Source organism: Malurus melanocephalus, unplaced genomic scaffold (assembly GCF_030028575.1).
Source record: "Malurus melanocephalus ecotype Western Australia unplaced genomic scaffold, MMel_1.1 scaffold_235, whole genome shotgun sequence".
NCBI lineage: Eukaryota > Metazoa > Chordata > Aves > Passeriformes > Maluridae > Malurus > Malurus melanocephalus.
The window spans coordinates 23,462-34,417 of record NW_026623467.1 but is presented as its reverse complement, the minus strand read 5'-3'; the positions used below and the strand labels follow the sequence as shown (position 1 = coordinate 34,417).

At 39.8% G+C, this 10,956-nt stretch overlaps 1 protein-coding gene across 4 annotated transcripts in view; it reads left to right on the top strand.

Moving 5' to 3' along the window:
- The window catches only part of ENAH (ENAH actin regulator), a 96,147-nt gene that overhangs the window by 69,309 nt on the left and 15,882 nt on the right, over nt 1–10,956 (top strand). For all 4 annotated transcript variants that reach the window (XM_057374874.1, XM_057374873.1, XM_057374871.1 and 1 more), the window contains exon 5: nt 10,227–10,546. In XM_057374874.1, coding sequence (XP_057230857.1) covers nt 10,227–10,546 — 320 coding nt within the window. The remainder of the gene's footprint in view (nt 1–10,226; nt 10,547–10,956) is intronic.

The following is a 10,956-nucleotide window of genomic DNA, read 5'->3' as shown; positions in this document are numbered from 1 at the left end:
TTTTTGTTTTGTTTTTTGTTGTTTGTGTGTCTCATTTTCTTTCCATTTGTAGTGAAGTTTTCCTTAGTCTTCTCAGTCTAGTTTTTAGAGACTTATCTGGCTATATGGAGGGGTGTAATGGGTGCTATGTGTTAGAGCAATGCATAATTTTAGATGCTGGTAACRCTGATCTATTTTGAAGATTGAGAAGAGCACTCTTCCAATAAGTAGTATTTTAACAAAATKGCTTTGAAATCTTGATATGTCTGAAAAGCATTCAGTTTTGTGGTGTTTTCTTCTGTTTAGTGCAAAACATGGAATTGGAATTAGAAAGCATTCTGCATTTTCCCAGATTTTTGGTTATTGTGGTTTTCTTTTATGAATTTATGTTCCAACTGTACTTGCTGGAATACATCACTGAGGAGGAGTTGCCAGTGTTTTTCTACTACCAAGATACTTAATTTTTCTAAAATTTTATGTGCACAGGTGTCTTCCAGCAATCTGACTTCTGCCAGGAAAGTTCTTGTTCTGTTAGTTTTAGATAATATATTGAAAATATTGAGATGAGGAAAATTAGGCTTAATGAGGTTTGATCCAAGAGCATTAATAGATCCCTTTGCCTTTTAGAGTTCCTCTAATACATTTCAGGTTTGTAGTTGTCTCTTCATGTCTTTGTCATGGTGGCTGGTACTAATTTTTGTTTGACTTATAAAACCTAGACTGATAAAAACTAATTACTTCCAGCTAATGCATTTTTAGCTTATAACATAAAAGCTTATTCTTAAATATGAAATCTCTCTGGTSAGGGAAATGAAAGCCTGTTAGTTTGACTTCAGTAAGGGAGAAAACATAGGACAGTAAACTGGAGCCAGCGAATATTTTCTTTGCAAAAGCAGAAAGGCTGTTCTGGGCTTTGGTAAAGCATTTGAAGATACCAAGAGGGAATTTCCTGGGTGATGTGGAAGACAGGAGGATTGTTGTGGAAGTATGAGGAGCACAAAAACAGGCMTCAGTGCATCAATCTGGGACCGTGAACAATCAAATTTGTTTTGGTGTTTTGCTGAACAAAGCAAATCCTTGCCTCTGATGTCAGTACGTGAGAAGGAAGGAGAGTGGGAAGAGCTGGATGATACTGCAGATTTTGATGATCAGAATAGAATGAGAGTTCCTAGCAGGTGTCCTGTTTTTAGAGGGGAATACCACCAACCTGTAGACCATAATAGTGTACAGGGAAAATTCAGTGGACATTGGAAGTGTTACATACAATGGCGACAGATCAAGAGAAAGTTGCCTGAGCACTGGAAATAGCTTCAAGGGCCTAGATTTGTGTAGTGTTTCAGAATCAYGGTACATGTAGTCAATTACATGCCTTTATAATTTCACATTTTGTAAAGTATTTGATACAAATTTTAAAAAAAACAAACCATAATTTGGAATAGTCTCACCTCTCACTGCTGCTTAAAGAACTAAARGTCCTCAGCACTGTTGAGACTGGCAGTAATTTTAAGTTCCAGAACATATACATAAACTCACAAACCTCTGGCCTTTAACAGTCAGCCTTTGCAGATCTTCTGAGCCACTTTTTCTTGCTCATTGTACCAAGCTGACTAGGTCTTGTCTGGGTTTTTCTGACACCATGTGCATTATGCTCAGGTAGAAACTGTCCTGACTGTCCAGCACTTAACAAAAAATAAAGCTACCTTGGTAAGAATTATAGAGCAAGAGTTTAGTTTAAATAATGCAAAGTGAAGCTTATGCAGTTGATGCATAAGGAGGATGCAAAGAGGTTAAATATTGATCACTTCTGCTGAGCTTATGTTATTGGTTCATCTGTATASTTTTTATTTATGAAGATTCTCAGTCTCTGTGGAGGCTGCCTGTGTTTGATTTCAATACAGATTGCCAATTTCCAAGACAAGGATGTATTTTCTCTTGTAAATGAATTAKGAAATTTGGGGGGTGGTGTGTGTTCATTCCATGGTACATAATGTGTAGGCACTGAGAGATCTATTCAGTAGGTTTGCGTGACCATACAGGAGAGCGAGCTCTGTGGTAAATGCTGAATTTTGGAGTGGGGAATAAATATTTAATATTAAAGATGGGAGAGCAAGTTTAATGGTGGTGCTCTGTCTTTTTATTATTCAGAAAAGTTCTTGCAATTTTGAAGGGCCATAACATACACTTTTCTGAACTTGTGCAGAAGGTGATCAGAAGATTAAACTATTAAAAATCAAGCTAGGAGCTAAATTCAAATAACACATCAAAGCACTTYTTTTTGGCTGCGTCTGTATCCAGTTCTGTGGATGTCCAGAGAGTGCATGCAGTTCCTTGTGATCACAAGGTAGCTGCTTTTCTGTAGAGGACAACRTGCTTCAGATGGAGCTGAGGTCAGCCTGCATCTGGTGCTGTGCCCGTGGCTCAGGCAGACATTGTGTAGCCTGTTTGCAGCCAGCTGCTCCGCTTGTTGCAGTGACTCAGTGGTGGGAGGAGGAGAAGCGTCATGTGAGATGTATTCTAGTAAGCAGTGACTGTTGGGTTAGATAATGCTATCTGTGCCCACATGCTGGGGCTAACAGCCTTTGGGAATAAAACTCAAAACATTGCTGTCTTGAGAMTAAAACTCAAAACATTTGCTGCTCCATCGTGCAAGGCAGGGTTAGAAGAGCTTGGGCAACTGCAAGAGCCTGGGTACGTTGAGACTCCAGGCTGAGCAATTCAGCTGGTTTAGGTGAAMCAAGTTTCATTGTAGCTGCTATTTTACATTTACTTTCAGAACTTTAGCGTAATTTAGTAGAGTTATTCCTAGATTTCTTGTTTATAAAACTTTTACAACACCTAGTGAGGCACAGAATGAAAGATGTGCACACACTGTTGAATACTTTCTTGTAATCCWGTTTGGTTTCTTAGACAGCATGTCTTAATGGTAACTTTCAGAACAGTAAGTGCAGAATGTTACTGCAGTGTTTTTAAGGCAGCAGTAATCTGGCAACCTTCATGTTGCCTTCTGAGTGTCATCCCTGGGTCGCTCTTCTGCTACACTTTGTTTTAGAATACGTAACAGCAAAAGCAAGAAACTATTTTTCAAAAAAAGAAAAAATACCATGTGGAATGCAGAAAAATCTCCCTTCAATTTTATGATTTTTAAGTCCACGTTGTTTTTTAATGACCCAAGTGATGGTTTTTGGTGTCTTCTTTCAATACACATTAGTGATTTTTTTTTTTTTCTCCCCCATTCTCCTTGTTGTTTGTCTTGGTTTGAAAGACAGGTGTTTGCCAATGAAGGTAGGGACCCCCCCTTGGAGTGGTGGATATGACCCCCTTCCCTCCGAATTATTACAGCTTTGAAAATCACGGGCTTTCAGGCAAGAATATGGGTAAAAGGGAATAACAGTTTTTACTAGTATGTATAACAAGGTGAAACAAGTAACAACAACGACAGCAACAACCAACCCAGCCACAAACCCAGTGACAGCTTCACACCCAGACACAGCCTCCCCTTTGGTGCAGTTCCGGTCCCAGCCGGCAGGGGCGCTGTTGGCTCCCGGCCGGGCAGGGCGGGTGCGATGATTCCCCGGGGCTGCAGGGGGCGCTGGGGCCGGGTCCCGGCTGGTTCCGATCTCCCAATGGCCAAGGACGGGCACAAAGCGGCAGAGATGGATGGAGAAAAGCTCCCCTACAAACTCACAGGGGAAACGCCCATCCCGGTGCTCCTCTGGATAGCAAGAAACCTCAGAACGGCCAGATGGGCAAAAGACAAGCAGAATCCCGCGGCTGCAGACGGGATGGAGCAGAACTCGACCACTGCAGCTGGAATCCCAGGGGTCCCCAGCAAGGCACCGGAGAAGATCACAGTGCAGCAAACAGGAACCGATGACAGGAGCTGGGTTCTGCAGCAGCAGGTCCACCATCCTCCCCTGAGCCAAGAAGGGCAGGAAGTGAAGCTACACCCTACCCCACAACACACACGCCCTCCCAGAGCCCAAAACTCCAGAGAGAACTTCCCTCTCTCCAAAGAGAGGAAAAAAAAAACCTGCCAGGCAGGAGGAGTGCCTAGGGAGACCCTTCAGGTGGGGTGTAGGTCCTGTTGTCTTTACCAATCATCGAGCCATCAAAAGAATGACTTGGCAATCAGTGTATCCCAGCAATAAAATGGGAAAGAAAATTCCCCAAGAAAGGAAGCAAAAGGGGAAATCTTAACCCACAACATTGTTGTATCTTTAAACAGACAAAACAGGGATAGTATTTGTATCGATCTTTCTGATGATTTGATGCCCTGCTTTGASACACAGTTTTTCYGGCCAAGAAAGAATGAAATATGAAATCAGTGTGTTCATAAATGATGACTAACASCTGTCAAATATTATGTATTATCTGCCTGCAGCTGACCTCTTCATTCAATGCAGCAATTACTTCAGTCAGATCTGTTCCTCAAGRTATTTTGTTTTCTGCAGGCTTTGTCTTGGATCTTTGTTTTCTACAGTGAGTTTTAAAATTAAATACTTCAAACAAGTTTCTGTTCATCTTGGAATGTCTATCAGCTCAGTGCCTGCCGAATTTGGATTTGATACAAAGATGCCTTTGTACTSTTCATGGAAATACTTTTGTTTTTAATGTATCTGGCTTTGTGACAAGAAGCCTTCCAGGTTCATGGCTGAACTCTGTTATTCAGGTTGATATATGGTCTTCTCCATGCAGTTTCCTATCATCTTTTTAGGAAAAAATTTCATGGCTTGATCTCACAGCCAAGAGCAAAGCAAGCTAGTGTTRGAATCCTGAAGATTTATGTGAATGTACAGCACAACTTCCACTTGAAGAAACAAGGTGACCTGCCAGAGCAGGCAGCTCTTTGCTTTTGCAAGCTGTTTCAGCTCTGGTTTTGTTCCTTGTAGGTTTTTTCTTGTGGTGCCCTTCTGACAGAAGATCTGGGTTTTGACACAACGGGAGTTTCTTAGTGTTTCAAGGTCTCCTTGCTCAGGTGGAAGAAGTCTTTTTCACAAATACAGTGACTCTGCTGCAGGTGACCAAGACRTGGAGGCTTAGATGTGAAAAGTGTTCCAGGAAACAACAGTTTCTTTCTGGCTATTAAGTCTGCTCTGAAAGAGAATGTTGTTTTACCAGTATACACTGAAGTTTCTTAATCTAGTCAAGATCTTTGTCTTCCCTTCAACCTGTATGGTTGATATTTTAAGAGAATTAACTGAGGACTCCATTCTTTTGATTGGCTCTGTCGAGGTCTTCAGCAAAAGGACAAGAGGATCTCTGCTGTTCACCTTCAGGAGCCGAAGTTCCCACCTGTTCCCCCTCCCCAATGCATATCAAATACTGATAAAAAAAACAGGTAGTATTAATTTCAAATCCTTCCAAGTTACCCATCACACACACTGGGTTTTGAATGAAGTGATGCTACTTGGTAAATGGAGAATGATCTCAGTGTGCATGTGGTGTTGGCTCATTTCATATAATAACAGGAGCTGAGACAGCAGGACTTCTTAATTGTTATTCCCTTTYATGATCAAGAGCGAGCCAGGAAGGCTTTGTCTGTACCTGGGTAAGTAAATTAACTGCAATTGTGTTTTGCAGTTGTCATATAGGAGAAATTCTAAACATTTTCACCATCACAGAATGTGGGGTTTTTTTTTCCAGCAGAGATGCAACAGTGTGTGCTTAATTCTGCTCATTGCATTTTTTTTTTCTCCATGTGTTGTTTCAAGAATGTAGTCTTGCTCCTGCTGCTTGGCTGCCCAAAGAACTGTGGGATTATTGCTCATATTAAGTCACAAGTTAATATTGTAAATGTGGTTCTTTCTTTATCCTCTGACAGTATCTCTCAGTATCTCCTTAACTGGACAAAAGTATAAGGACAAGAGGGGAAATAATTTTAAAAGCTGATGCAGTATTAAAATAAGATTATTTAAAAACAGCACCCCCAAAAAAAAAATCAAGAGCCTCTCCCAAAACAGCCCAGAGTGAAGTTTCCCAAGATGCTTTTGACATGAAGCTAATTAAAATGGGCAAAGGGTCATGAGTAGTCTCTGTGATAAAGCCACCAGCCGTTCTGTGATTCTAAACTTGAATCTGAATCTAAACATGAGTAACGGTACCTTGTGTGTGTCTGACACATGCAGTTTTACAGCAGTCTCAGCTATTAATGTAAATTGACTCTTAGATTTAGTAATTCACACTTCTAAAGTATTTGAAATAACCACATTGCCTTTGCATAACGAACACCTCACTACGACACAGCTTTCAGGGGCATTTTGGGTATCTCTTCAGCTTTTTCAAAAGTTGTCCTGGTGGCCAGGTCTTGTGCTTTCTAAGGCTGAATGATTTTCAGGTTTTGCATTCTCAGGTTTCTTGAGCTACCAATCTTGACATTCAGATGTACTTTAATTGATGTGTGATGACTCCTTAATCTGCTCATGCTTTTGCCTAATATAATTTTGATCTCTGACAAAATTTTVAAATAAAATTATACTGTCTAGTGCTAGCTAAACAAAACCAGAGGGGTTTAATGCCATTTAAAAAACATATAATCAGATGTGTTTTTAATCTTTTTAGGCTGCAACTGTAACACTTGCTAAGCTCTAGTGTGTAGTTTATGTAATTCTTCCTTGTTCATTAAGGTGTGTTAAAGCAGCTCGGTTGCATTACTGGATATCGATCTTCTGACCTGTGTACTTTTTGGTTTGTTGTTCAAAAGCTTTATAAAAATAGTTAAAATGACAGTAGAAACGCAGTGAGTTGCGAGGTGCGTTTTTTTGGTTGGGTTTTTTGTTTGCATGTTTTGGTTTGGTTTCTTTTTTTTTTCTTTGTTGACAAAGGGATGCTTCAGTGACGCATAATGAGAAATTATTCTCAACAATGGTGTATTTCATCTCATGTAAGATGCTGGCAAGGTATTTTTCTGCCCTCTCTTGTTCAAGCTTGTGTATTGCAAGCAAAATGCTTGAATGCAAAATGCAGTGAACTTCGTTTACTGCAAAAAATTCTGCATTTATTTCTTTTATTTCCTGAAGAAATGGAAAACGAGGATTATTTAAAAAAATGAAAACATTAAATAAGTCACTCTATTTGCTAAATAAGGAATACTTTTTTAATTCARGTCCTGTGTGGTTGRAAGTGGTTCTSTCACTGACTTTCATCTAAATCTTAYTAGATAACCAMTACAATTTGATAGTGTTCATTGCTAATTGAAGTAGTTCTTGCCTCAGATTAAGTTTAAACACTTAGATGCATTTGTTGTGACACAAAACCTTCCTGGCCAGGGCAAACACCTGGAATACTTCCCTCTGCTGCTCTCCCATCCTCTGGGCATTTCTTGGTTGAACAGCTTCTTGTGCAGAATGCATTTTCTGTTTTTTAAATGACTTCTCATGGTGGCTGTTCTTTTTCTCTGTGAGCWTTTTCCTGCTCTTTCTTTGAATTTCTCCAGAAAAGAGTTCCATTACTTATCTGCCTGATGTGCAGAGGTGCTCTTTCCTTGTGAGCTTTGCTCTCATTAGTTGCATCAAATCTTTCCTCCCAGCTGTTGTAAAGGGGTGTCCTCATCACTCAGGATTTTGTAGATCTCCAGTTGTTTTTTCCCAGAATGCAGAATTCCAGCTTTTAAAATTATTTTTAAGTTGAAAGCCTTTGATCATAGTGTTGCTGCTCTTCGAATCTTTTAGGTTCTGCAGTTCTCCCCTTTTGGAGGTGGGAACAGGGATGCAGGGATTGTGAGGCAGGAAGGTGCTATTTCTGTACCACTCTGCAATCCTTTCTTGATGTGTGGCATCTGGTTGATGTTTTTGAACAAGACACATCATTGAATGGATGTTGTCACAGAACTGCCTGTTGTAACCCTGATATTTCACTCCTGAGTCAACAGGCAACTCAAATTCCAGTACTTTGTGCATCATTTTAGCAGATTTTTCCCTCCCTTTGTCCTGCTTCATTTCAGTTGAGTTTTATTTGCCAATTTTATTCCCAGGTTAGTTGGAATTAGAAGCTCCATCAGTAGTTCTTCATAATCAGCCATCATCCTTGCTACCCTAAATAACTTAATATTGTTAAGGAGCTTTATGACGAGCACCTTGCTGTTTCATTTCCAGGTTGCTTATGGAAATATGAAATGGCAGAGCTCTTGGTATGGCTTATTGCAAAACAGCCTTGGCAATGCTGCCCTTGTGTGAGGAGTGACCTATATTGAGCTTCTAWTTCTGTAAAGAAATGAAGAACTTAAGCAGAAGAGATTTTCTGGCAGTTGCTTGATGTGTTGTTAAACCCAGGGAATTGATACCTTCCAGTGTTATAAACTAAATATAACATGAAATGTTTCAGATCCCAAATGCCATATCAACATTTTAGTTTTAGGAAGAACAGAGGGTACATTTCTAGATAGAAAATGCTCATTTCTGGCAATTGAATGTGAAAGAATGACGAAAATAAACAAAGCTGCTTTGGAGTCTGTCAGTGTTTTCTTCTGCTCYGAATAGCCTTTCAGATACAAATGGGTGCATCCACCTCTCCTTTACAAAAACAAAAAAGGAATTTTAACATGACCAAGCTGAAGTTAGCCTTGATGAAAGCCCTGTTTGCCTCTAATAACAGAGGAAACAATTTTATCTGAGGGGAAAAAAGACCACATAGGAAAATAAGTTTTGTACAACACAGAGCAAGCAAAACTGTAGTGACAAAAATATTTTTAATATCTCTCAGAGCTTAAATTTWAGTGGTTTGTACTATATTCTCTTTATATTCAATAGAAATCTCTACTGGTTCCAAATACGTATGGGTCAATCACCAGACTTTCTAGTGGACTTCAGAGGCTAAAAATTAGGCATTTAACAAGCTGAGTTGCAGCTTTAATTTCACTAATTTCATAGTGACTGCTCTTACAGCTTCGTGATATGGCTGAGGGAACAACTGGTAAAGGAGCAGAACTATTTTGCTGCTTCTAAGGATGTCGGGTAATGGGTTCAGTAGGGAAAAAGTTATTCCATTGTTCGTAACTGGAACTTATTTGGGTTTTTTGCTTTAGGTTAAGGGCTGGCTGTGCTTTGTGTTTGTTGATTTGTCATCACTTTGCATCTGAAACATGTTAGAAAAAACGTCTGTTTGCTTTGTGGACCAGATTTTCTTTCTAACTGTTATGATATTTTTTTGGAAACAAGAGTTCAAACGGAGAACAACAACTAGCAACATTTTCAGTTTACATACTGACAGGAACATACTGGCCACATCTGGGAGGAAGATGTGCCTAATTTTTGTTTCAGCAGTGAGTTATCCCCAAGAGATGAAAAAGCTTTGAAAATCAAAAAGCTGGATTTTAACCAACTAGGAAGATATATATTTTTTAAAAGCCGCTAAAGAAAATGTCAAACAAGTTGAGAAGAAAGTATCGAAAAGGTGGTATATAGCTTTTCCCACTACATTTTTTTTCAGGAAAGTCCTTTCAGCCAACCCAGTAGCTTTGGCAGAGAATTTTGCAAGGTTTCTCCTTACTCTTAGGATATTTCCACTGCCTGGCTTTTACTTGTTTTCCTCCTCTTCACGTCTTCCCCCTCTCTGCTTTGCTTCGCAAAGACTCCCATGAGCTGGAAACTCTGCCAAATCTCTGCAGTGTTTCCTTGGCTGTTGCACCCTGGATTTTTTGACCGTGTCCAGTTTTCCTGTGCCTTCAGGGTRTTCTCTTGTTGTTGCCAGTTCAGCTGTGTGTGTATGTGTGTGGTAYTATGTAAATGGAGATGGACACATGTTCATTTTAATACTTCTGTAAAATTTGGATAAATACTACCTGACTAATTAATCCAAAAGCCATAATTTATTTTGGGGTTGTTTTTTTTCATTTGAGTATCTGTGTTACTGCTGTTTCACTGTACTACTATTCACTGCTTCCAGTATAAAATACCAYGCAAAGAAGAAATGTAACTCCATATCCCAAACTGGGAAGATTGTATCAGTTMGTAAATTAGCAGCATCAGCTTTCTATTCTTACCTCTTGAAGGCTGTCTCTCAGAATGTTCAATTAGTTGAGAGGAAATTGGATACGTGATTCTTTTTACTGTAACCATAATAAAACTATTATCCAGCTCAGAAAAATGACATGTTAGAATTAAGACTTCCACGTAGGTACAAATGCTGTGCTTTTGTTCTCGCTGGTGCAAAGTTTTGTTGATTAGTTTATCTCCTTGTCCTTTTTAAAGTTGCCTGATAYTTTTGGTTTTCGCTTTGCAGCTCAGTCTTTTTCCTTTTTCTCACAATTGTAGACAGTTGCAAGAGCAGCAGAGGCAGAAGGAGCTGGAACGGGAGAGGCTGGATCGTGAACGAATGGAACGGGAGAGGCTGGAGAGAGAGAGGCTAGAAAGGGAAAGACTTGAAAGAGAGCGCCTGGAGCAGGAACAACTGGAGAGAGAACGGCAAGAAAGGGAGCGGCAAGAACGCCTGGAAAGGGAGAGACAAGAGAAGGAGAGGCAGGACCGCGAGAGACTGGAACGGCTTGAACGGGAGAGGCAAGAAAGAGAACGGCAAGAACARTTGGAAAGGGAACAATTGGAATGGGAAAGAGAGAGAAGAATTTCAAATGCTGGTAAGAATTTCAAAACCCGAGTGTGTTCAACCACCAGGCTACTCTTTATGTGTTTGGGTGATGGAGTGTGGGAGAGCCACCAAAGGGCAGTGAGTACAGTTGTGTTACAACACTCAGTATTTCAGGCTTTTTTTTGCTGGAATTCCTTCTCTTTTTTTTTTATGTCAAGAAGTCCAAGAGCTTTGACTTTCCTGTCATAATGCTCTGTTAACTCTGAAATAAATTTTTTTTGCTATTTGCTCACTCCATTGCGATACTCTCTGATTGCTTGGAATCATGTTGGGCACCTCCAAATTGGTTAAAGTGTGATGATTTAAGCTTTCTAAATACCTTATCATTGTTTGCTCTATTCAATGAATGTATTCTCATTGCATGAGTTGGAAACAAACCCTAAAACGTATCAGTTTAAG